Source organism: Hypomesus transpacificus, chromosome 15, assembly GCF_021917145.1.
Source record: "Hypomesus transpacificus isolate Combined female chromosome 15, fHypTra1, whole genome shotgun sequence".
NCBI classification, from domain to species: Eukaryota; Metazoa; Chordata; class Actinopteri; order Osmeriformes; family Osmeridae; genus Hypomesus; species Hypomesus transpacificus.
Window position 1 is genome coordinate 10,331,281 of NC_061074.1, and position 27,368 is coordinate 10,358,648.

The 27,368-nt window shown below is 44.1% G+C and overlaps 2 protein-coding genes across 3 annotated transcripts in view; one reads left to right on the plus strand and one right to left on the minus strand.

Annotated features, from left to right (window-relative positions):
- Positions 1–1,769: 1,769 nt before the first annotated feature.
- Positions 1,770–6,146, plus strand: hspa13 (heat shock protein 70 family, member 13). The gene is made up of 5 exons (XM_047035371.1): positions 1,770–1,949; positions 2,432–2,772; positions 3,257–3,470; positions 4,210–4,377; positions 4,474–6,146. The coding sequence occupies exons 1-5, from the start codon at positions 1,925–1,927 to the stop codon at positions 5,052–5,054; spliced, it is 1,329 nt and encodes a 442-aa protein (XP_046891327.1). The 5' UTR covers positions 1,770–1,924; the 3' UTR covers positions 5,055–6,146.
- A 915-nt stretch (positions 6,147–7,061) lies between these two features.
- gdpd5b (glycerophosphodiester phosphodiesterase domain containing 5b) overlaps positions 7,062–27,368 on the minus strand; it is a 42,210-nt gene continuing 21,903 nt past the window's right edge. The window contains exons 3-17 of one of the 2 annotated variants that reach the window (XR_006957158.1): positions 20,714–20,817; positions 18,282–18,375; positions 17,927–17,986; positions 17,636–17,734; positions 17,205–17,298; positions 15,655–15,800; positions 14,276–14,358; positions 12,643–12,793; positions 11,962–12,183; positions 11,651–11,808; positions 11,343–11,490; positions 10,766–10,848; positions 8,572–8,684; positions 8,031–8,301; positions 7,709–7,800 (exon numbers count right to left, since the gene is read on the minus strand). Coding sequence is in view for 1 of the 2 variants with exons in the window: in XM_047035370.1 (XP_046891326.1) it covers positions 7,715–7,800; positions 8,572–8,684; positions 10,766–10,848; positions 11,343–11,490; positions 11,651–11,808; positions 11,962–12,183; positions 12,643–12,793; positions 14,276–14,358; positions 15,655–15,800; positions 17,205–17,298; positions 17,636–17,734; positions 17,927–17,986; positions 18,282–18,375; positions 20,714–20,817 (1,641 nt within the window). In the remaining variant the exon portion in view is untranslated. Of the gene's footprint in view, positions 7,801–8,030; positions 8,302–8,571; positions 8,685–10,765; positions 10,849–11,342; positions 11,491–11,650; positions 11,809–11,961; positions 12,184–12,642; positions 12,794–14,275; positions 14,359–15,654; positions 15,801–17,204; positions 17,299–17,635; positions 17,735–17,926; positions 17,987–18,281; positions 18,376–20,713; positions 20,818–27,368 lie in introns of both variants that reach the window. The other variant, XM_047035370.1, reaches the window with a different exon arrangement.

Here is a 27,368-nt window from a genome sequence, read left to right on the forward strand (position 1 = left end):
GCTGACATATTTCAGTTTTGGGTTGCTGGAAATGGTAGTCTGGTAGTGACATAATCAGGACGCAGTAAACTTTCCAAAAGAACAATGTAACTACATTATCCACAAAAAACAATCATAAACTGACAGTGATGTGTTTAAGATCAAAATATTGCACTGGGTTTTACCTTACTCAGCTTATTTTTTATTTTTTCCATTTGCTTTGCAACACAGAATGGTGATTTAAAGAATGACATATTGTTGATGGTGTAATTCTGCCGATATAACCTTTCATGTACAAGATAAACGATATGACACATTCATTTGATTTTCTCTGTGTTTTCCCATTTTAAAATGAGTACGTATTAGATGTTAGCCCATTGTGTAAAGCAGTTCTGGACGTTGATTTTACCCATAATGTCCTAATTTTATATGTTTATGTTGTCTCCCTTGATTAAAATTCACCTTTGGATTTCAGTTAGAATATGCTTTTCAGAGTATTATTTTTGCTCATGGTTGTGTCCATGAGGTAGCATTTGTAGGTGAAGGCCTATTGTAGTCTATACTAGAATTAAATTACTAAATTCAGCAATAAATTAAAATAGGACTGAAGTTATGTCTTGACTGAGCAACAGTCAAGACATGAGTGTTTCCAGTTACCATGTTTATGCATGCGTAATTTTCACACGTAGCCTACAGTGCATCTGGAAAGTATTCACAGCGCTTCACTTTTTCTAAATGTTGTCATGTTACAGCCGTAATCCAAAATTAATTAAATTATTTTTTCCCTCAAAATTCTACACACAATATGCAATAATGATAATGTGAAAAAAAGCTATATTGAAATATTTGCAAATCTATTTAAAATAAAAAAACGTACATGTGCTAAAAGTGAAAAATAAGTATTCACAGCCTTTGCCATGACACTCAAAATGGAGCTAACATTTTTCTGTACACTTCCCCAGATACGATCCTGTCTCGAAGTTCTACAGACAATTCCTTGAATTTCATGGCTCGGTTTGTGCTCTGACATAGACTGTCAAATGTGGGACATTATATAGACAGGTGTGTGCATTTCTAAATTAGGCCTATGTCCAATCAACTGAATTTACCAAGGGTGGACATTTCAAGAATGATCAGTGGAAACAGGATGCTTGAAAGAATACTTTCCGGATGCATGTGAAAATGACCACATGTATAAACATGGTAACTGAAAACACTTCTTCTGTTGCTCAGTCAAGACATAACTCCTATTTTAATAAATTGCTGAATTTAGTTACTTCTAATGTAGACTACAGTACATCTACAAATGCTACCTCAAGGACACAACCAAGAGAAAAAATAAGCATGTTATGACTGAAAATCCAAAGGCGAATTTTAATAATAAGGGAGACAACATAAACATACTAAACTTCTGACATTAAGGGAAAACTCAACGTCCAGAAGTGTAGTCTGATCTAGTAGCCAATGGTCTAATTTTAAGATGGGAAAACAGCAGAAAAAGCTAACAAATGTGTCATATATTTGATCTTGTACCTGGAACGTTATATCGGCAGAATTACACCATCAACAATGTCATTCTTTAAATCACCATTCTGTGTTGAAAAATAAATAGAAAAAATGTACAATAGGCTGCTTAAGGTAAAACCCAGTGTAACATTTTGGTCTTGAACACATTACTATAAAGACGTCAGTCTTTGATTGTTTTTTGTGGTTATTGTAGTTGTATTATTTTTTCGGAAAGCTTACCGCGTCCTGATTACGTCACTACCGGACTACATTTTCCAGCCACCTAAAACTGAATGTAACGTTGACGTGTTGTTCGTGGTAAATCATCAAAACCGGTAAAACGCAGATGCTGTAGCTTTCAATAGTTAAGTATTTAAGTCACCTCGGGTTTTGATTGAGGAAATATCTGTTTTTTTCTCTTGGTAATTAGTGTTTGGCAATGGCAGGAGAAATGTCAATTTTCGGTAAGTAGCCTACAGATAAAGAATGATGATGTCGTCCGCTTGGGAAGTACTACTAGTCTAGCCGTCAGGCTAATGAATATAGCCTTACCTACTGTACCCATTTCCAAGTTAGCCAGATGTTCTTTTGATGTAAAGCTACCCTAATGTTGGTCATTGACATAAGTGTTCATTTAATCTCGGAAATACTTGCGTTTACAAATCTAACTTGGTACAGTAATGTCAGGCAGTATCAATTACAACCTCGATAGTAGTTCGGAACCAGCACTAAAACAGTGCTTAAGTCGCTTCATGTCAAGTTTATTTGATTGCCTGATTAGAATGAGTTTAGTTAAACGGTTTGTAAATGTCACCATATCATCATGGTTCAGGATTTGGGCAGGAAAGCCTCAGAATTTAAATCAGTGAGTTGTTATCAAGCTCTTAATCCATGACAAAATTACTATCTTCATCAAATCAATGTCCCTTATCTCTTTGTTTTGCAGGGGGCACTATTTTGGCTCTGTTCCTTGCAGGCTATCTGGGTCAACAGTACCTGCCTCCCCCGAAGCCCAGGGTGATTGGTCTGGATCTGGGGACTACCTTCTGTTCAGTGGGGGTCTTCCACCCAGGCACAGGGGAGGTGGAAGTAATTGGAGATGAAGAGGGAAGGAATAGCATACCCAGTGCTGTGTCCTTCACTACTACTGAGGTACTAGTGGGCCATGATGCCCAGGACCTGGCTGACAGTAATCCTCAAAACACCATCTATGATGCCAAAAGGTTCATTGGGAAGCTGTTTGAACAGGAGCTCCTTGAGCAGGAAAGTGCTCGATACCCGTTCAAGGTGTGTGATGGCTGCTCAACTACTGAATAGATCATTGTCATGTAACCAAACTAATGCCTATTCACATATTCCTCAAAGAATAAGTTATCTACCTGGGTATTGGGTAATGTTCGTTAAAGATCCTGTAAAGTGGAATTGAAAATGAGTTTTTAGTTCATCACACCCATCCAAATTTGAATGAAAAACAAACCCAGACAAGTATGTTAAGTTAGGCTTGAAATTGTGAGAACATCAGCAGTCTCCTCTGCTTGATACGGAAGGGGGGGTGGGGGCCCTCGCCTGGAGGAACTGAATCTCCGCCCCCTAGAATGTATTGAATTTTGCAACAACAGCAACACTAGCTAAATTAATATGGAATGGAATTTGCTTTACGGGATCTTAAGGCTTACAATATGTAATGTTGTGTGGCACTTTACACCTTACACTTTACTTTACACTTTATGCCATAACCATTAGTCCTGAACTATGTGCACACATTTTTCAGGTGATAAACAACAATGGTAGTGCTGAGTTTCTGGTCTCCACCAACCAAACCTTCACGGTGACCCCGGAGTTCATTGGGTCTCGGCTCCTGCTGAAGATGAAGAAGATGGCAGAACGACATCTGGGAGTGCCCATTCAGAGGGCAGTCATATCTGTGCCAGCAGAGTTTGACGAAAGGCAAAGAAATTACACTATCCGGGCTGCTAATCTAGCTGGTCAGTATATCAACTGTTTGATAACTTGTGATGTAAACAAAGGCACCTTGCTCAGTGACATAGCAAAGAGTAAAATGAAAATGATTACTGGGTTACTCTCTGATGTAATAGACTGGACCCCACATTATGCCGATAATACAGTGAATCTAGAGCTGGGCGGTATGGCCTAAAATGTATATTACGGTATAATTTGAAGTACGGACGGTAACAGTATATATTGCAATATATTTGTTTTTCGTAACATTTCTAGTACATTTGTTTGAATAGCTCATATGTAGCTTTCAACAGGACGTTTATGGGATCACAAGAAAACTTAGTTCAATGTTTTGTAGTGAGCTAGCTATAACAGATTATTACATGGCTTAATACTTGATTCTATTGGCCTAAAATAAACATTAATAATTCTAACCAACCTGGCATCTTTGCTTGCATGGCTACACTATTCCATGCTGCATTTTTCTCTACGTCAAAGCCAGAAAACGATGCTCTTCTCCATCTGTGCAATACTTGTTATAAGGATGGCGAAGATTGCTTGCTATGTTTGCGTAGAGTGATTGTAATATTGCATTAAAGTTCCTTACAGTAATTTTATGCCGTGAATGGGGCTTTGACAAATCTTATTTCTGGAAAGCTCTACCGCGGTTAGCACGGTATAGTCCAAATCCATATCGTAGGCCAAATTCATACCATCCACCCCTAAGTGAATCCAATGTGTGACTTGTCTCCCTAACACTGACAGGGCTGGAGATTCTCAGAGTTATCAATGAGCCTACGGCTGCAGCGATGGCCTATGGGCTGCACAAGGTGGACGTGTTCAACGTGCTGGTTGTTGACCTGGGAGGAGGCACTCTAGATGTTTCTCTGCTCAACAAACAGGGGGGCATGTTCCTCACTAGAGCCATGGCAGGTAGGTGGAGAGGGAGTAGTTAGTAATTACTCGTCATTGTCTTTAACTTTTTGTGTTTATTGGGTGGCAACACTAATGTGTCTTCATCTGTTCTAGGTAACAACAAGCTAGGAGGCCAGGACTTCAGCCAGAGGCTCCTCCAGTACACCATGGAACAAGTCCACCAGCAGTATGGCCTCCCCCCCACCCTCAAAGAGGACATCCACCGCCTCCGACAGACTGTGGAAGCGGCCAAACTCAACCTCACCCTGCAGCCTAGTGTCCAGCTCCAGGTAGCCCTCCACCTGGATGCCCCCGAGAGCCTGGAGGTTCCCCAAGGCTCTACTAAAGGACCAGTGCTTTTCCAAGCCGTCGTCACCCGCGAGCTGTTCGAGGAGCTCAATGCCGATCTCTTCCGGAAGATTCTGGACCCTGTCGAGACAGTGCTGGCTGAGGGCCACCTTGGGAAGGAGGAGGTGGACGAGATCGTCTTGGTCGGGGGTTCCACCAGGATTCCACGGATCAGGAGGCTGATCAGTGAATATTTTGGGAAGGAGCCCAACACGTCTGTGGACCCAGACCTGGCTGTAGTGACTGGGGTGGCCATCCAGGCAGGCATCATGGGGGGCTCCTGGCCCCTGCAAGTCAGCGCCATAGAAATACCCAACAGACACCTGCGCAAGACGAACTTCAACTGACAGCATCGCTTGCTGCAGGGAAAGATGGACTTAAAATGATGATCTGCGCTTCAACTGACCATGCTTCTCCATACAACTAATTGTTTGCCGAGTTAAAATCTCCAGCTTTATTGGGTACTGAAATGTCATGGACAAGCCCCTTTTGAAGCTTGGATACTGGAGAACACCATCTCATGTTTTATTGATTGTTATAGAAGATTTCAATCATGTTAAATTCAGGGAACAATATTTTTCAAATGAGGCCAGCCAATACACATGCCATTTTATTACCATTTTATTTATTTTTTTAGGTGTGAATGTGAGTGTGTATTTAATTCCCATCCCAATGTGCGTGTGCCTTTTTCCTGAGGGCTGCTAAAGTTAAGTTGTGCATTGTTGTGTTCACACCACTGAGAAGTTTAATAATATGCAGTCCAACAGCTTTGCATACTTAGCTTCGATTAGTGTTATAAGAAGTTAGCATTTTGTGTGCTGATTTCTTGTCACTGTCATTGTATTTGATGAGATATTGAAAGGAAATAAGGGTCATCCCTGTTGTTGCACTTTAAAAACTAACAGTACCCAATTTGTCTGTTGCTATATTGCATCTTTTTTCACACACTGGCTTAACACTCATGCCTAAAGTAGTTCTCAGCAAGTGTTCTTCAATACTAACAGTATATTGAAGTACCTCTGTGCCACATAAGGACCAAATGGTCACATATGGTGCCAGTTGAATGTGTTGAGAAACAAAAATTTGTTTTATAGGAAACATGGTCAATCCTACATATTGACTGAAGAGCATAACGTGGTTACAGAATAATGATATAACTCTTTTGTGAAAATTTACAGTCACTAATGCATTCCAAAATTACATTGGAATCCTTTGATAGCAAATAAACAATATAAATACTGTATTCCCTGGCTACTGTTGTTACATTACATATCCTAAAATATTTATGGGATACATTTGGATGTTTTTGTTCAACATTCAACCACAGCTTTTTTTGTACTGAATTTAAAATCAGCAATCTTGTACTATAACCATATTTTCTATGTTAACGTTGAAAATGCTTGAATTACCTGATTTTCAGGCAAATAAAATTCCATTCCTGAGAATGTTTTCATCTCTTTCTACTATGCAGAGCAAATTGCTGGAACAGAAAATACAACTCAAAATCAAATCATAATCAACCCATTCAAACAAACTTATTTTCCCATATTTAATTTGCGAGACAACACGCAGCATCCAAAATAAATATGTATTACAATAAAGGACACATAAATACAGACTGGATTTACTAAAAAAACAACCTTCAGGGTCACTATGGGATTCAGGTCAAACTTTACATAATAAACTCAATACCAGGAACTTTGGTACCAGAAGCATTTTAATGTTCACTTCTGAGGCACAATAATACCAAAAGTAAATGAACACATTTTGGATTCATTTGATTGCCTGTTGGGAACCATTATAATATAGCCTACCTTAACAGCTTATAGCAACTTTCACAGTCAAGAAACTCCACTTTATTTATTGATATCATGTTACCCTTTAAAACAGTAGATATGAGATGATGCATTTTTTGTTTTCTAAAACCACAAAGATACATTTTCTAATTGAATTATAAAGTTGTTCATCAAAGAACAGAGATTATTACTTGACTTTGATAACTTCAACACTATTGCTAGTATGCATCACGATCAAGTTTCAAATAAAATGTCTCAATCGTCCATAGCATCTAAAAACAACCATTTTGTGCAGTTACCTGTAAGCACACAAACACGCCAACTGCACATTTCTAGTAATATGTCTACACAGTCATAATACGCACAATACATTATACACAATCTTAAAAAAAATACATTCACAAACTCAAAAAGCATAACTTTACAAGTCATCCTGTTGACATTTTACCAACCTGACAAGAGCTCAGCTCACAGGTCACTTGATATTGTTACTACATGCATGAAGGAAATGTTCCATGTCTGTTAAAATAATTGTTACAGCTTGTAAATATTTCACTCTGAGGAGAAGGCAAGACCTCTGTAAACAGTTTGTGTTTTTGTTCTTATTTTTTATATAAAGTTAGTTTACTGCACTGGTGTGCCAAAACAAGGCAGGCACACGCTACACATCAAGATTCATGCTGTAATATTGGTTCAGGAAATAAAAAACAAGTTGAAGAACATTTTGCCATATGACTGTGCCTGCAGTGCACACTATAAAGTGACAGATCTGAGAAACCACCAAAAGATCAGAACCACCAGTAGAGCTTATAAGATTAAGACATTTCTTTATAGTAGCAAGCATGAGAAACTGATGGGCTTCCAAAACAACTAGAAGATGGAGTGGAGTCCACATATTTTGGCTAATCAGTTCAGCAATAGAAAGTGCTTGTGGTCCCACATATGACAAGCGAAAGCAATACTTATTTACAGAATGCACACTAAGCAATGGATGGGTGGTGACCAGGTTTTTATCAGAGATACAGCAGTCTCTCAATGAATCAGTAGCACAGAGCAATAGACTGAAAACTATCTGGATGCACTGAATGAGAACCAAAACTATCTTACAATCAAGTTACTTGGAGATCGGTTTCTCCCCCTCCTAGTTTTCGGTTCCCTCCTGCTACAATAGAGCAGTGTCTGTCAGTAGATTCCCATTGGGTGAGTTTGAGTCAGTGAGAGATGCCTTGGTTGGTGTAGTAGTCATCATAGCCGTTTTCCATGTACTCCCCAGCACTGCTCACTCCATTGCTCACCTCTGGGGGGCACCAGATGAAAGGGAATTCAGTGAGCACAATCTTTCCATCCACATATGCTGTCTTGGCAGTAAATAAATCAGTACACCACATCCACAGCTTCGTACTACAACAGTGCAACTCAGTCAAAACATATGCCCATAGAAACTTCCGGATTTTAAATGAAGCCTACACTTTCTTGTAGGCTTTTTGTACTGATCATTGATCAGCGAATACCCTTCGTCTGACTCACCTTTCATCCCCCAGCACAACTGGCTGGAGAACCAGACTGGGCTGTCTACAAGCCCTGACCCCCTCACACACGACGAAGGGGTTCTGACGGGTGACGGAAGGGAAGGCAGAGGAAGGAGGGAGGATGGCAGCGGGGCGGACAGAGACTGGGGAGGGGAGGGATGGAGGCATGGAGCGAAGCGCTTGTCGCCGGAGGAGGATGGACAGATGGAGAGGAGGTGGTGAGGAGTTGGTGGTCGTACGCACAGGATGAGGCTGCTACTGCGGCCGACCTTGTAAGGGAGGAGGACATTCACAAACACTCAGAGAGATGCATGCTGGGATGGGATCATACAAAGACAGTGTCCAGATACTCTGAAACGGTTCCCTCTCGTCCATCTCCATGAGATATGCTCAAGCCAGCAAACTTATTTAGCATAGAGACAGGACAGGAAGCCGTGTCAGATTATATTGCGACCAAAGACGCACAACAACAAACACGTGAGGACAGGAGAAACAGACACGAGTGGACGACTTCACGCGGGCCATCCGTCTCACCTTACCAGAGAAGATGAGCTTTTCTTTCATGATGTTAACATCTCTGCTGGCCCTCCTCACGGCAGCACTCAGCATGATCTGTTCAGGGTTGTAGCTGCGCATGCCACTCATCCTCCACCTGCAGGCAAACCACACCGGAGGTCAACAGGCATGCTGGTACAGCGAGGCGTAACCAGGGTTACTGCTGCCTATGATCACAAAGGATGGGGTTGACAATGTGGAGCTATACTAGGTCGGTCATTTTGTTTTCACATGGAGTCCGTCAAATGATGAGATTCTAGTTTTATTGGTATGAATGAGCACATTTAACACACAGAAATTTAAGGGTAGAATTGAAATTATGCTGGCAGCTTTGGTGTGATGACAACAAATATTTGCAATTCACATTGATTGTATTTGATTTCGTAATCTGACAACATGTCAGTTCATACCTTCGGAGACAGGAATCTATAAAGAACAGACTGAAAGAGATTGGAACCTTTGCATCACAAATTACACAGACATCCGTTGATGGAAGCTTCCGGGCTTCAATAAAGGGATTCCCTGATGACTCTACTGTAACGCATTTGCAACATTTACAAATGATAATGTGCCCAGGCACTTAAAGAAAACGGCAAACGAGAAGCTTGTCCGAATCCAACAAAATAAACTTCAACAAGCATTCCCTAATTTACTAAAGACTTGCAAGCCGTTCATTTTATAAGATGAACTGTAAATCTTTAGCAAGTGAGTAATGGCCCAGTCACTTCTAGCTGTGTGGGTAAAAGCACTGCTTGTTGTGATGCGTGCTGTAAAGATGTATGCCAAGATGCAGGTGGTAGATGGCTTGCTATGTTTTTAGCCCCCTCTAGAGGGGATAAGAAGTGGCAGCAGAGTAGTTGACAACGATACAGGTGAGTGAGTGGCTGAAAGGAGAAAGACAGAAAGAGAGACCGAGTGAGAGTGAGATAGAAAGAGACAGAGAATCTGGAGATGGCTAGAAAGAAATTGGTGGAGATGCTGAAAGGACAGAGATCGAAGAATTGCTCCGGAAGAGGAAATTAAGGTAGGAGAGAAAGTGAGATGCGCGGTAATGAAAGGAGGAGAAGAGCATTGAGGGTCAGCAGAGGTGACCTAGTTACCTGATCATGTGATAGCTGAGAGATGCCAGAATGCAGCAGAGAGGAGGAGGAGGAGCATGCACATCAGGCAGAGCAGAGAGGAAGAAAGTAGGAGGAGGAAAAAAAAGGACAAAAGAAGGCGGAGACAAGAGGTCAGTTTAGAAGCTGGTAGCGGCTAGCATTTAGCTTAGCATAGCAAACCCACACTATTAGGCCTTAGACACACAGGGATCTCGACATCCATCCAGAGAGATAAAGAAGGCTTGGACAGAAAGTTGTGACAGAACTCAAAGGGTTACATTCTGTTGTTTCCATATATCGTTTCATATTTATAAGCTGCACTGAAAAAATAACTGAATGAAACAATGAAAACTAAGAAACAATTTATTTGATTGGGTCAACAACCCTTGGGAGCATATTCTGCAGGTCTCCAATGACTAAACCTGAGTACAACTGATGTGTCACCCCTCCCTCCAGTCAGGGTTTCACCCATTTGCTGGGAAATGACTTGTTAATAACCATTAAACAATTACATGTATTCCCAGTAGAGTAGACACAACAACAATACTTCTGCCAGCCACTAAAGGAGGCTATCAGCAACTCTGAACAAGCTGGAGCGGCACACAAATGAACAAAGATCTTCAAACGTGAAACTAAAGTCAACAACTACAGCCTTTATTAGGAGAAAAGTTGTTTCTCGAGAAAACAAGCCACTGAATAATGTTACTATGTGTGCAACGTCATGTGCTAATGATGTGTTTGTAGTACATAACTGTAGGTGTGTTACTGTGTAATTCAGCACCAGAGGCGTAAAACACAGCTGTGCGTTTGTGCGTGAGGCTGAAGGGTGTGCGAGTTTAGCTGAGACGCTGATTGAAATGTATGTGAAGGGTGCCTAGAGGCACTGTGGCAGTAATTACCAGTAATTAACAGAGAGAAAGAGAGAGAACTAGATAAGAAAGGGAAGGAGAGAGAGAACGAGAGAGCATTTTTCATAGTCATGTGCTCTTCTGTCTACATTCCTCCTTCCTGATGCCTTTTATCATTCAATACACTAATTCCTTTTTGTCAAGTAATAACATTAAAAACGTTCACTTACTTTTGGAATACAAATATTCCTATAACTACCGCGAAGGAGATGAGGTCGGCTGCCACCCAGATCAGGCAATATTCATCTGGACTCTGGAACGACACGGACAATAAATCAGTCTATACCACAAGATGTCGATGTCCACAAAACAAACTGAGCATGGACTAATACAACAAAACTCAACCCTAGACAAAAAAAAAAAACATTCTAAAATGATGTAACAGTGGATACTATTTGACTAGGTAGGACGTCGGACTAAATATTTTTTTCTCACGCATGCCAACTGAGTGGGCGCAAAATGTACATGAGCTCTGTCATATGGAACTCGGTGTGAGTCTCTCTCCATTTGAGGTTGCTAGCAGACAGGGCTGGCAGATGCCATGCTAGCCACACTCTCAGCCCAGCCTGGGAGCTCCCCTGCTAGTGCCCATTATGCCACCACAGAGAGGGGCATGGGAAGGCTCTCTGGGCATGTTTACCACCATCTACGTGTGTGGGAGTGTTTTTATGTATATGTTAAGCAAGTGTGGGGTGTGTTGTTATGTACAGGCGTGTGTTTGTGTTTGTGTGTATGTGTGCGTCTTACCATTAGCCAGATGGGGTAAGGCACCTTTTTGAGGATCTGTGGGGCTTCAGAGGAGACGGAGGATACCCCACTACACCACAGCACAGAGTAGAGCCAGGGCTCATTGACCGTGTACAGGCTCACACTGATGTTGCTCCTCGAGAAATCCCTGCTTGGCAGAGAGCACATACAGTTAACACATCTGACACAGAGACACACACACACACACTCCCTGATGCTCCAACACGCAATAGCACACAACCCTTAGCTCTCATCACATCCATCTTCGAGGCATGTGGTGATGATTTGATTGCGTGTGCGCGACCAACCTTATGTCCCGGGCGCTGGCCTGGTTGTAGCGGAGCAGCAGTCGGCTGATGCCCTGCTGCTGGAGGTCCGAAGGAGGGAGCTTCTCCATGGAGGTCTGCAGCAGACCCGGAGCCTCCCTCCTCACCACGCCCCGATCCTCATCTGGGGTCCACATCACCTGCGCACGCGCACACACAACTTTAGAAGAATACTATATGCGGGACTTCCCCATCATCCCTTATCAAACTTGAATCCCCGTCAACGCTATAGCATTCAAACTAGGACAAAGATCTTAGTTCGGGGGCAGAGTGCGTGCGTGGCCCGTTCTCACCAGGTTCTGGGGCACCCCCGCCCGCCGTACGGCCTCCAGAGTGTCATTGATCCAGCTGTGGTGGCAGGGGTGCTGGGGCGGGGGTCTCCTCAGGGAGAACACCACGGTGGTGTTGTGTGGGGAGGCCAGCCGCAGCAGCTGCTCCAGGCTGCAGATGCTCTGGTTGGCTGCCTGCCTCAGCTCCCGCTGGGACAGGGAATGCACCGTCCAGAATGGGTCTTCCTGGAGGGCACACACACACACACACACACACAATGAGTGTGTATGAATACTCTGGAAAAGCAGTCAGACTTTGTTCCTTGTGATGTTGGTTTCAATGAGATGCGATAGGTAAGGAAAGATGGAAAATTAGAGGGATATTGGTTAGTGGAACAAAGTTGGCCTGGTAATTTGTCAGGGTAATTGTAACACAGCTGACTGAGGGCTTGTGTGTTTAAGGGGTGAGGTTGGTTTCCCTGGAAATCCATGAGGTGATATAATCTTAATTGAAAACCACAGGACTGTTTCTCTAATTCATCAACTAAACGTCCATTTAGCTGAGTGGACTGGAACTGAGCCAAACCTTCGGAGGACTGCGTCGTTAATGTAAACTGAATGAGCAGCCTCTGAAAGCATCTGGCGCATACCATTTCTCTACTTCTGGGAGGGGGGGGGGGGGGTGAGTGAGGGGTGAGGTACTACCTTGAGGAACCACTGTCCAGCATTGAGGCCCCTCAGGTCAGTCCAGTTAAAGAAAGAGGCGTCCTCCATCTGTCTGTCAGGGAAGACCTTCTCCACGTCTGTCGTTCTCCTCAGGGTGCGGTCTCGCAGCAGGAAAGGCACCCCGTCCGCGCTGGGGGACGGGATGACATGAGTCAACTACAAATCCCAGAATACCTCAAGGATGCCCCAAGGACCCCGGGATAGGTCGACGGCAAATCATAATGGAGAAGTAACTACATCCCAAGGGATTACTTGGCCTTATTCGAAAGACATCAAGACATTTTCCAGTGTTTTATTGTTCAACTAAACACCACAGGAAGACACATTTGAATCATGTCCGACTGACGCGCAAAAGACAAGTGGTTTGAGGCACAAGTGGTTTGTGCTACTTCCAGAGTATGTTTTCGCACTTCTGCTTTGAATACCAAATCATTTTTGCTGCTTTTTCGTCCCCTCAAGTTGTTAACCATGAAACAAAACACCCAGCTATTTGCCATTCCAATTCATGCAAATGACATGCATTCGTCATTCTTCAACATGTCAATCTCCTATACATTTGTTTGTGTGCACTACTGGGTGTGTTTCCCTGAAAGCGTGTGGACTAGCATATTGGACTGTACAGTAAGTGCATGCACTTGGACTTGTGTGTGTGGAGAGTGTGTGTGTGTGTCTCTCACGTGACTGTGGCTGATCTGTGGTTGGGCTGCTGCCTCTGTCATCAGGTTTAATTACTTAGTAACAGTTCTGATCCCAGCTCTGACCACAAGTCATAGAGGCTCATGTCTCCTGCCCTCATCCGTCTTAGTTAGGGCCGCAGAGAGAACAAACATGGAATGGAGACACGCTGAATGAACGTGCGCACGCATGTGTATGAAAGCAAACACACACAACACGTACAGATACTTCGCACACAAACATACATTTACAACCTGCGCGGAGGCACACACACATACTTTACACACACATACTGCAGAAGCGCACACACACACACACACACTTTACACACACACATACTTTACACACACATACTGCAGAAGCACACACACTTAAAACTCATGCCTCGGCTAGTCAAAACACACACACACATTTTACATAAATTATCCACGCCCACATGCATGCATTTCAACCCACGGTAAGCCAGACTCACAAGTGCATCCCCCCTCTTTCCTCCCCTTGCCCTACCCTTACACACACAAACTCCAATAAAGTATTTCTTTTTCAGTTCATCCTGTCATCTCCTGGTAAGTCGAAGCATCCAGCGCATTATCTTTTTATCTGCCCCTTGACCTGGCCAGGCCTGTGTACAGAAAAGAGCCGGTGATGGGGAGGTGTAACCCTGGACAAAAGGCCCAGCATAAGGACACAGGGCTGGATTGACCTCCTGCATCAGTCAGCACTGACTGGACTTCCCTCCCTGCTGAGCTGCTATTGATCCGGCTGAACGAGCCTTCTCCATCTGTGCGCGTGCGCGCAAGCGCACTTACAGTTCAAGCGCAAGGTAGACAGGTGAGCTGAGAGATGTCGGTTGCAGATAGTGTTTGTCAGATGGGAAAGTAAGAGATGAGAATGCATGTATTATGTGTGAACACAAGCGCGCGTGTGTGTATTATACCTGATGGCAACGTCAGACTCCAGCCCAGTAACGTTCATCTGTAGAGCCCTCCTAAAGGACATGATCGTGTTCTCTGGAGCCAGCTAGAGACAGAGAGAGAGGGGTAGGAGAGAGAGAGGGAGAAGGAGAGAGAGGAAGAGAGAGAGACAGAGAGAGGTTCAGCAAAGGAGCAATGGAGTGTCTATTACACTGCACCCGTTGTTTAAGTCAGGCTGAGGATGCTGTGTTCAAAAACAAGGTCATCTCGGTTTCTCTGTTTAAGGATGCCCAGTTCAAGACACTGGTGATGAGCTCACACTCAAGTAGACTGCTGGTTGATCAACACACAGCAGAGACACGGCAGGAAGGATCTATAAGGCAAATCGATAGCGGCCAGTGGTATTGTAGGTCAACCAGAAGGCTGGAGGAGGGTGTGGAGGAATGTGGGAAATCAATGTGCTGTGTGCAGAGGGCTGCTGGGAAATGGAGTTTGTCACGTAACCCGAGACCCCCACTTCTCACCATTCTAAACGGCTTCTAATTCCTTCTTTTTCCGCTGATGTACCATTGACAATACAACAAGCCCAGACAAGCTGGAGAGAGAAGTGTGTCTATGCTCCTCGATGTGCGTTTCTCATAGCTGCTCAGGTGTGCCTGTGCATTTTGTTACGTGTTTGTACAAGTACGAGCAGTCAGTCAGGCTAGAGTTCATAGCTAATGAAAACTCGTCAATTAAAATAATTCTTATTCTTCTGGTGACAACCTTGCCAATGGCTACTCAAATTCAACATGCAGAAAAAGTAGATAGCTGATCATTAAATAAGCTTCAAATCATACGATAAGAATAAAGAAAAACAGAAATCATTTCAAGAGCGTCACCGAAAAATGTGTTTTGGTCAAGATAGATGCAACATGCAACAGGGAGTCAAGTGGCTAGTAATCGGAAGGTCGCCAGTTCGATTCCCGGCCGTAGGCAAATGAATTTGTGTCCTTGGGCAAGGCACTTCACCCCCTGTACTTACTGTAAGTCGCTCTGGATAAGAGCGTCTGCTAAATGTCTAAATGTAAATATAATGTCATGAAGCGCTCCCTGGCAGCCTAGAGTATACCAGCAGACAATGTACTGTATGGAGCTATCCATTCCTCTATTTTCTAGTCTATTTCCAGCTCCAGGTGGCTTGGGTCATTAATATTCTACAGTCGGATAGCCTCAGGGGTAGAAAAGTGGGCAGGAGGATTGAGAAAAATGAACGGAGAGATGCAACGTGGGCCGTGCATACTGCACTTCCTGTCTCGCCCTCTGAGAAGGTTAGCTAACTCAGTGGTGAGCTGGAACGACATGAGCGTAGCGTCAGAGGTGCCAGCTCTGCAATAGGTCGGGGCTGGGTCAGCTGACTCACCATGGGGGCTCCCTGGTGGCCAATGACGTCGGGGCGGGATTTGAGGTGGGAGCGCTCCACGATGCAGGGGGAGGTGATGGAGAGGGGGGCCACGTAGAGCCCCAGTAGCACCCCCAGGTAGAGAAGCAGGACTCCAATCTGGAACCCTGTGGAAGAGACAGTTAGGGAAGGGAGGGATGGGGTGGGGTCTAAGACTAGCTCTCAACATTGGTTTTATCTGGGTCCACATTCACTGAGTATATCCCAGTGGGGCTACTGATGCCAGACCTGTTCTACCGTCTTAGTATGATTACATATAAGGGAGAGGACCTGATGACAACATGCGTTACAGAGACATCAAACCTACATATTGGCTCTCTAGAAATAAGATGACATTGCATCATCAATGAATCTGACTACATTACCATGACAGGGACAACAGCGATTCACTGATTGCACCTGATGCAAGCTGAGAAACTCCATCCAGCAAACCTTGCTCACACCACTCGTATGTTGAATACTGTGAGGATACTGCATGTGGGTGGAGGCCCAGAGGACAAGCGCTTTCAGCACAGCTTCCCCACCTTAATGAGCGTACAGGGGATGAATGACGTTGTGGACCACAGTACACCCACACTGGTGTTCATTTCAAGGTCAGCGCCAAGGTTGAATGTGTCAGATGAACTCTGGTTACCGGAGGAGAGCTGACGGCCTTAAACCTCGCTCCCCCCCTTTCCTATCCCCCCCACCTCCCCCCCCCCCCCCCCCCCCCTCTGGTATTCAGACTGGGTCTCCTTCTTCCAGCTAACGTGTCGAACTACAGCGACAGAGAGCATCTCACCTCAGAATAAACCCAAGACGGCAGAGCCTACTTCTGCAATTATGCAAAACGAATGCGCGTATGGAAAGCTCACTTCTGTGGACAGTATGCATCCATCTGCAGTCATACCTGGTTAAATGACAGCAGGCCAGGAAATACTGCACTTGTTCATCAGTGAGACAAATCTACAGCTACTGAATTGTAACTAAGCAAACGTGCATCTGACGTTGTCCAACATACAGAACTCGCATGAAATAATCACTAGCTGTAAGTGCTTGCTGCCTGGACAAACAGATGTGAAATCCAGTCACTGGCGTGCCATGGCAGTTTGGAAGTGCAGATAGAGTCACTCATACGTACCTAACAAGCTGTTGTCAACAGCCCTTGAAGCTGGTGCTAAGGACCTCCCGGCTCCACCACATCACGTGGCGCCAGAGGAATGTCAGAAGGACCATGCCTGAACACCATGGGTGAGCTCAAGCCCTCGTGTACTTGGTGTTAAATATTCAACGCCTGCAATAGCAGCGCCATTTTGGCTAAATCTTCCTACATCAAGGTGAGTGAGGTGGAGAGTGCCAGAATGGTGGCCAGTGACACAGGGTCTACTTGCTTTCTCATTCGAAGCCTGTGACCGGTAAGCCTGCAATATTTAATAAAAGGTTGCCTCCTGGGATCATGTAAAAAGGCTGGTCCTGGGAACATCACTAGTAATCCGAGAGATGTTTTTTTATCTAAAGTGAGGTGGGCTTACTTGTTTTCTCAGCACGGGCGACCTGGCCAGCGACCAACCAGGCCAGAGCAGTGATGACAAGCAGGGCCCCTATGTGGAGGAAAGGACCAGTGGCCTGAACACAGGAACAGGAGGGCACAGTTAGTCACATCAAACAACAGTCATAGGCTTGCTGTAGAATGATATTCCATCAGGAACGTGCTCAATTGGGTGTGCTTGCTTTCGGGGGAGCACAACCTTTGTTCTCTCACATATATACACATTTCAAAATGTCTTCTTCCTTGGTAATGATGTTGCACATACTCAAACTAGCTCCCCCATTTGATAATAAAGCAGGAGCAATATTTGTATTATCGTTCTATGATATCGAAGCAGGTTCTGTGATACTGAGGCTTGATTTTCTACGGTGTATGAGTTGTAAGGAGCAGCTGTATGCGCACAGTCCTACTAACCTGAAGGGATATGGGGATGATATCCCATTCCTGGCCCCATGTTTGATTGACAGATATGATCCCAATGATGGTGGTGAGAAGTGCAGCGATAACTCCTATCTGTTTGCGGGGGAAAGGCTGGTTGATGCGGGCCGTCACACACGCTACATCATATCCCTTTGGTGCCAAACCTTCCGTTTGGACAAATGTTAACACCTCTAGGCATGTCTTTCACAAGCACATGGGAGTACATGAGGGGTTCAGAAAGACTTACATTGGCTACTGAGAAACACATAGTTGACGTTACCTTACCTTATGGAGCCAGTGCAGGTTCAGCTGTTGCCCAACTGCTATGTGGCAAAGAGCTAAAATCTGAAAGAGGACACACACACTCACTCACTCGGAGAAAATAGCCTCAACAGCTCAACATCTGCCACAGCTCACCCTGCGCTAGCTCACCCTGCGTTAGCTCACCCTGCCACAGCTCAACCTGCGTTATCAACCTGCGCTAGCTCACCCTGCGCTAGCTCACCCTCCGCTAGCTCACAGATATGCCAGCTGCCAGTGTGGTTTAGAACCCTGCCGGGTTAACCGTACCAGGCCAGTGGCCCGGTCCCCTCGGTATCAGGTCTGTCTCACAGTGAACGGTTGAAGGGTCATGACTCACCATTAAAAATGTAATGTAGGTGAAGCCTGCGGCTGTGGTGGCCAAGATGGGCACCGTCCCATCGCTCCACTCCCCGGAGCGGTTATACAAGAACCTGGGCAGGGAGACAGACAGAGAGAAAGACAGAGTTACAGGATACAATACTGTCTCAGCAGAAGAGGACAGCAACTTGTAGCATCATAACCGGCAGCAGAGAGAAGTGGTGCTAGTCTCATTGGACATGTGCCGGTACATGAGTTAGCAGAGAAGTAGTGTGCTCTAGGGAGAAAGTAGACCTGAAGGGTTTTGTGGTGGACAGGATGGGTACAGTACGCTCCGCCTGAATATGATTAGGAGCATATTAGGAGCAGATCAATAACAGCAGATCAATGTTATTTCATTGGTACTATAAAACAAACGAAGCCTCCAGCACCCAGCAACATCTTGGTGCAAAACCCGGAGATTTCAAATGGGTGCAGAAACAGGCAAAGGAGATAAATAACAGAGAAACAGTCAATGCTAACATTCTCAAATCCCACAGGGGACACAGGCAAGGCGCCCTTGAGCAGGATTGTACGTCTTTATTGTTCTGATAAAAGGACTGGAGCAGAGAGTCAAAGACAACAAAAGAGGAGTGATGGAGGCCGTTGCCAAGCCCCGGTGAGAAACAAGGACTTGGCGATGATGTAATCGTTATGTTAACGGTCAGCAAATGATTGATGTCTCGTTCTGAAATGACGGCCTTTCCTTGTGGCAGTGTAAAGCACAAAGGGGGTGGCAGGAAAGATATCCTGCAGTCCCCATGCTGTCTCACACGTGTACGTACGCACACACACACGTAGGAGCAGGCTGGGAATCTCAGTGAACGCAGGCAGGGGGGTCTCAGTGAACCTGTGCTGTCACAGCTGTAGAGCAGCAGGGGTTAAGGTTGGGGTTAAGCAAGGGCAAGAAGCCCCTCACCTCACCCCACCCCACACACTGCTAATTACATTCCCAGCCTTATCAGTGATTCCACTGACGACGCGGCACAGCCACGCCGTGATGGCTCCCCTATGAATAAACTAGGGTGAATACACCAGGACCCCTTCCAACTGCTGCTAATCCCCATGAGAGATAGATATGGAAAGGGATCCTGGGGGCAGAGAGATAGAGGAGGAGAAGATGGAAGAAGACTGAAGAGGGGAGAGAAAGGGGGAGGGCGAGGGATGAAGCGCAAAATGGAGAGAAGGAAAATGAAAAGGGGGAAAAGGTAGATGACAGTGTGTCGACGTGGGATGAGCAGGGGGAGGACAACAAGAGGTGGTGTGTGTGTGAGAGAGAGAGAGACAGAGAGAATGAGAGAGAGAGAGACAGAGAGAATGAGAGAGAGACAGAGAGAATGAGAGAGAGACAGAGAGAGAGAGAAACAGAGAGAGAGAGAGACAGAGAGAGACAGAGAGAGAGAGAGAGAGAGAGAGAGAGAGAGAGAGAGAGAGAAACAGAGAGAGAAACAGAGAGAGAGAGAGAGAGAGAGAGACAGAGAGACAGAGAGACAGAGAGACAGAGAGACAGAGAGACAGAGAGACTGAGAGACTGAGAGACTGAGAGACTGAGAGACTGAGAGACTGAGAGAGAGACAGAGAGAGAGAGAGAGAGAGAGAGAGAGAGAGAGAGAGAGAGAGAGAGAGAGAGAGAGAGAGAGAGAGAGAGAGAGAGAAAATTGCACCTTGTACAAGAAACACAGATGCGTCTGTGTGTGTGTTCCCTTGCTGTCAGAACCGACAGTCAGTTACATACTGACCTGACAGTGTGTCAGAGTGGATTGACAGCAAATGCAGCTCAATGTAGTATTGTGGTGACAGGATTAACTCACCACACCGTGACAAGAACAAAGGTATCTCGATTGAAGACACCATGAACTATGAGATTGACATCACTCATTATTACATCATGGAGGCAGACTACAGTACATACAGTATACAGTAGGATGTGATCTAATTAAACAGCACTGTAAAACAACACATGGAATATTACATAATTACACTGGACTTTTGTGCATTAAGGCATGTTTTGTGACAGTAAAACACAGCAGATATGGGCTCTGAGATTGGTATGCTTTCACGTTCCTAAGCTTCTGAGGAAAGGAGAAGAAATGGTGTGGTATGGTTGAAGTCATAAGGTACAAATTTGTATCCCACCAATCTTCAAGACAGTACAAATATGTGCTTATGCTCCATGTTCAGATGTGTGAATGAAGGAAGTGAAGGAATGACTCTGAAATCAATTTAGAAAGGAAACCTTGTGCTTTCTAAAATGTTTTGTGTAAACTGTGGATGAAAGATGATGACAGCATTGGGAACTTGGGATAAGGACGGTACAACATCTGAGAGAACAGCACCCTCATGAACTATTCATTGAAACTACTAGCACAGAAGTATTTCAGATTGAGACTGGAATGTCAGGAGGCGTCTCACCAGTTGAACTCATTGTAGTCGTTGTGAGCTTCCCACCAGAAGTAGAACCAGATGAGGAGGAGAGAGAAGGTGAAGAGGAGGATGAGGGACCACAGGAGCTCCCACTGTAGAAAACAACACACACCCTTCAGTTTGACAGCGGGTTTCAAACAAGTACAAACTTGTGACTTAATTCTCCCATTTTATTCTAGACCCAATGTCAGGTTTCCAAATAAGATGAGCGATTCTGCAAATGGGACCTACACACTACATTTCACAAACAAATCATTAGTCATTGGCTAAATGTCTTGATCTTATTTTTCTTAAATGACATTTCCTACACTCCAATGCAGCAGAGGCAAATCATTGCAAACAGCGTACATTATTCAAGTTATTAAAACAAGAACATCAACAAAAACAAGTTTTAAATATACTGTAGCTGCAGGCAGCGATGCGGGTTCCTCATCAACATGGCACAATATAATGAGAATTAACATTGTAGAAGGTCAAGACTTGGACAACAAGAGAGCAAAATTAATTAATGGTTGGACAGTCAGCCTCTTTATCCTCTCTGCTACACGTCAACTGGTGAGATGTTATAAATAGAAAGGGCAGAGTATTAGCTTTGGGACAAAGTTTAAGCAGCTGTAATTCAGTCATCTTTTGACATATCAAGGTGAAATTGAACCCATGACCTTGCACTTAGCTGTATACCATCTCAGCCCATTGAGCTAATCTCAGCAATTGGATATAGCATGGTCAGTTACTGTATTAAAAAAGTAAGCGGTTTCTCCTATGGCAAGCATTGTTAGATTTGACCCAAGTTTAAACAGCTGTAATCAAATCATATTTTGACATACCAAGGTGAAATTGTGTATGGTACTTCAGAGTGATGTAATCTTGAACCCTATTAGGTTTGAAAAACCATCAGTCAAAATTATATTTGATTGACAAAAGATATTATGAAAATGTTTACATTTACATAAATACACCTCTTTCAGCCATTTTGCATTATATTCCTTGTCACCCTATAGGAAGACGTGTATCCCACACATACCATGTTTTAGACAGTTGGACTTGCGGATTAGGAGGAGAGCAGTTTTGTAGGTTTACCCTAATTTCCACTGTACAGCAAAATCCATCATGGCCTTGTGGGTTCTTGAGGCTTTTTTCCCCCCATGAGAAATAAGGCGTGTATACGCATTTTGCAGTAATGGGGCGCTGGGGAAATGATAGACTTTGGGTGTGGCTTATAGCTCCGCCTATGGGCGTATGTGGGCCATTACAGGTCTGGGAGTAGTGAGTGAGTGACCTGTTGTATCATTGGGCCAAATTTGAAAAAATCGGGTCAAGGACTTTTTGAGCAATTGAGCCATTTCCTCAAGAACTAACAAAAACAATAGGTTCCCTCCAACCGAGTAGCTTTAACTGGGGAGCAAACAGGCACATGTGGGTCTGTGGATTACGCCGAGGGTTTCAGTGGCTTGGGAGATTTGGGTTTAATTATGTGTTGGCGGGGAAGATGGAAGAGTTTTTGGATGAACAGAACATTCTCGTTCTGGTCCTCATTTGCATTTACATGTTTATAGGAATTGGACTTGTTTAAATTAAATGTGTATAGTCAGGACAAATTGTGATGTGTTAAAACTAAATGGTAGTTTGTATTTATATGATCACAGCCATCATAAAAGCCTTCTTTTGACATTATAATCCGCAGCTACATGAAAGAATCAACAATGAAGCTAGGCATTTTTTATTCCCTTTCAGCTTAATGTTGAGTGCTCCACAGAGGGCTCATTTAATTAAATTCACTTCTCCTGTGTGGTCTGATTTATTAAAACACAGTACGTCCTCCAAGCTGTTATAAGTATAAAAAACTATCCATTGCTAAGCCTTGCTACTTTGCTGTAATTTGTCACTTTGTTGAAATTGTGCTGCTGTATGGATTGACTGTCCCACAGATCAGATCATTAATAATCATTTAAAAATTGTTATATTGTTCCAATTATAATTGTTAATTTATTTTGTCCTTTGAAAGTCCCACGTATGTAATGTGGTAGGGCATCATCCACCTCCCTTCCTCCCCGTTCCATGACCTAGACTATAGGTCCTAGAGGCACTGAGGGCTTTATTTACTAACAGGATTGCGCCCATTTCAGGCGTAAAATAGTGGGTAAAGACATAAAACCGTATTTACAAAGGCAGCGCACTTGAGTAAAAGCACAGATTACCGCTGCTGGGAGGGTATAAGGGAAAGTGGGTGTGTGCTGCAAAGAGACGGGAGGAGAGGTGTATTTCTTCCTTGTAACATGTTAATGTTTAGCCTGACGTTGTCACTCATAATTCTAGTCAGAATATGAGTCTGAAACTGTTCCGTTGGGCTGTGAGTATGGGGCGTGTTTCAACCGAACTCGTAAAAAAAATGCCTCTTCGCTCAATTGGATATACCTTTATAGTATAAAGCCCGCCCTGACAATTTGATTGGTCCAAACAGCTCCTGTTCGGACAAACTTTTTCCCCAACCGAGCGATCTCAGACCCAGGTTCCCAACCAATTTCATTTGTGGGCGGGGCTAAGTTGGGCTGGCAGCATGGCTAGTTAATGTTAGCTGTTACTTTGTGAACCTATATTGCTCCTGTTCGCTGAACCTTCTTTTTCTTTTCCTCGAATCACCCATGGTGGCAGTAACATGCAGGCGATTTCTCCCGTCTTTTAACGGCGCGCTAATTTACACTAAAGGGCGGAGTAAGGCGCTGATTGCCCGACGAGGATTTGATCAAAACCACGCAAAATGCGAAAATACACAGTGCGCTATTTGGGGTTTGGCAAAAGCGCAGATTAAGCTGCGTCGCAATGCTAGTAAATGAGGCCCTGACTGTTATACAGGGAACAATTGTTTTGATCCCTTGCTGATTTTGTACGTTTGCCCACTGACAAAGAAATGATCAGTCTATAATTTTAATGGTAGGTTTATTTGAACAGTGAGAGACAGAATAACAATACAATTATCCAGAAAATGGATGTCAAAATTGTTATAAATTTATTGTCATTTTTATGAGTGAAATAAGTATTTGACCCTCTCTCAATCAGAAAGAGTTCTAGCTCCCAGGTGTCTTTTATACAGGTAACAAGGAGCACTCCCCTAAGTGTGCTCATAATCTCAGTTTGTTATCTGTATAAAAGACACCCATCCACCATTTTTATAAAAAATGTTATGCATTTAGCAGGCGCTTTTATCCAAAGCGACTTCCAAGAGAGAGCTTTACAAAAGTTTATAGGTCACTCATCATAACAACGAGATAGCTCCAAACATTGCGGGTAGCCAAAACATGAAGCATACATTGTGAAAAAAGACTCCCAAAGGGAAGAACCATAAGAGCATGTAGTGAAACAAGTTACAATTAAACAACATGAACCTCAATCTTCCATGGAAAAATATTATTTGTCCATTACAGAACATTTCAATAAATAATATTAATGTTACCGTTTAATTTAAACTACAATATTCTAGCTCAGTGGTCACCAACCTTTTTAGGCCAAAGATCACCGACCTTTGCCTTGGTGACCCGAAGATCTACCTATTGAGGCGTTGAGAGACAGAACAGACTCCAGACTGAACTTACAACTTAACTTTATATTTGGCCTTATTGTAATTGAATGAAATCAAACACTTTGTGAACAATATGAACAAGAAAAAACACTTTTGCAATGAGCAGGCTGGATATGAACGGTTTTATTTATAAACTGAAGTTACAACACAACACTGACAAATTTCTCATGTGACAAGTCAGTGTGATGGCTGTGACTGAACACTGTCTGTGAGTGCCTTGTAGTTTGGCTCATAAGCAGAGACAGCCAGTCTGAGGCAGTCTGTGAGGTGTCTGTCAGTAAGCTGGCTCCTGTACTTGGATTTGGTGATTTTCATCTGTGAAAATGCCATTTCACAGAGGTAGGTCGATCCAAAGTAGGCACTCACTTTTAGTGCACATGCACTGAGGAGAGGAAACTTCTCTCGGCTGACAAGTCCCCAAAAGTCACTGTCCCTTGACCTGGCTTTCAGCTCAATGTCATTTTGCAAATCAAGCATCTCCATGTCCACTCCACTTGGCAAAGCAAATGCTTTCTCGAATTGGTCTGCAACCTCCTCTGTATTAATAGGCAGGAATGGGTTTGAAAGAAATGCAGCAATATCCTTCATGATTTCTAACTCACCAAAACGTAGACTGAACTCCGCTGCCAGTTTGTCCAGGTGCACACAGTACTGCTCAGGGTGAAAGTCAGAAGAGTCTTTGATGGACTGTGACATTTTTTCCAGGTTTGTAAAGTGTGTCAGCGTCCCCTTCCTCAGATTCGTGGTCCAGACACAGAGTTTGGCCTTGAACGCATTCACTGCGCTGATCATGTGGAGGAGGTGCCGGTCTTTTCCCTGGAGTTCGTGGTTGAGCGAGTTCAGTTTTCCGGTTAGGTCCGTCAGAAACCCCAGGTCCAGTAGCCACGCATCCGTTGAAAGTTCCTCGTGCTCCTCGTTCCTTTTCGACAGAAACGTCTTAATCTCAGGCAGCAAGTCAACAAATCGCTGCAGCACTTTTCCGTGACTCAACCACCTGACATCAGCATGCAGAAGCAGGTCTCCATACGCCGAATCGAGCTCATCCAATAACGCCTTGAATAAGCGATGCTGAAGCGCTTTTGCTCGAATCGAGTTTACCACTTTGACCACCAGTGACATGACATGAGAAAAGTCCACAACTTTCCCAGCCAAGGCTTGCTGATGAATCACACAGTGATACTTCATGAAGTCGGGGAAATCCGGATTATTACGGCACAGTGCTATAAAACCAGCGTGCACACCGCACATTGCCGGTGCCCCATCGGTAGTGATTGCCACCAGTTTCTGAATGGGGATGTTCTTTTCACGGACATAGCTTTTAAAAACGTTGTAAATATCCTCACCTCTCGTTCTCTCTTTTAATTGGAGAAGAGTGAGGAAGTCCTCCTTTGTTGTAAAGTCCTGGAAAGCCATTCTGACAAATACAACAAGCTGAGCCGTGTCCATTACATCCAGCGATTCATCAAACTGCAGTGAAAAATATTCACAGAGTGACAAGTCCTCCAACACCTGTTGACCAACGTTATCCGACAGTAACTCGATCCTTCGTGTCACTGTTGTAGGACCAAGAGGCACAGCACGGAATGCAGCTTTTATGTCCTCTTTGTTTTTGAAGGTGCTGCAAACAGTCTCTGCGGTGACGGTCAATAGTTCCTTAAACAAATCCCCATCTGTAAAAGGTCTCTTGTGTTTAGCCAAAATGTGGCTAATACGAAATGACGCCTCAGTTGCAGCCTTACTTTGAGACGTAGGTTGTGAGAAAAGCGACTGTTGAGCCTTCAACTCCACTTTCAGCTCCTGAACTTTTTTGGCGCGGATTGCGCTCTTTGGTGGATAGCAGTCTTTGAATTTCGGATGGTTAGTGTTGTGGTGCCGCTCCAAATTCCCTCGCTTAGACAGTGCCTGTGGCTGGTGGCACAACATACACACACTCTTGTCTTTTACCAAGGTAAAGATGAATTCCTCCTCCCATTCATGATGGAAACTGTAGTTTTTCGCCCTCTTTCGTGGTGCCTCTGCCATGCTTGCTAACACTATGTGGACAACACGGCCGGGTAAATAAACAAACCAACGGCAACCACGCCCACAGGTATCCTGGGATAGCAGGTCTCTCAAAGGTCGTCTTCGGGAAAAAACGCCCATTTATTCTGTCGGTGAATTGCTTTGCAACACGCACAGGCCAATATGCAAATCCAGGTACAAGAGAACGCGCGTTCAGTTTAAGAATCCTCCGCGTTCATGAATTAGTCGGAGATCAGTATTTCTGAAATTATTTTGGAGATCGACAGGGAAAGTCTCCGAGATCGACACGTCGATCGCAATCTAGCTCAATCATTTACCATAGGGAGTACTGTACCCCCCTACTCTGGGTTTGATTCGCCTCCAGGAGGCCACCCAACAACTTCCTTCTGCCACCCCATTGCCACCCCGAATGAAAATCTCTAGATCCGCCCCTGCCGTCCACAGAAGCAATCAATCCGATTCCAAACTTTCCACCATGGCCAAGCCCAAAGAGCTGTCCAAGGATGTCAGGGACAATAATCCTACACAAGACTGGTATGGGCTACAAGACCATCGCCAAGCAGCTTGGTGAGAAGGTGACAACAATTGGTGCATTTATTTTGACATGCGTTTTCAGGATTTTGTTGTTGTTATTCTGTCACGCACTGTTCAAATAAACCTACTATAAAAATGATAGACTGATAATTTCCTTATCAGTGGGCAAACGTACAAAATCAGCAGGGGATTTAAAAAAAAAAATCCCTCACTGTATGACCCAAAACATCTGCCCCGCACCCCAGGACTGACGCATTCTGAGCAGCAAATAGTTTAAAGAGAATTAAACACATTCCTACAGCACAATGAATAAACATGACCCATATAGGCAATAACAAGTTGCATAAGCTCAAAACAGTAAATTTTATACTTCAGGTCCAGCCACTGAACTGAAACAGTCTGTGATATCACCACGTCAAATGCAGTGTTGCCAATTTAGTGAAAATAAAATCGAATCTAGCGACAAATAAGCAGACTTTTCTGATACTTTTCTCCGTTTTTGTTGCTGAG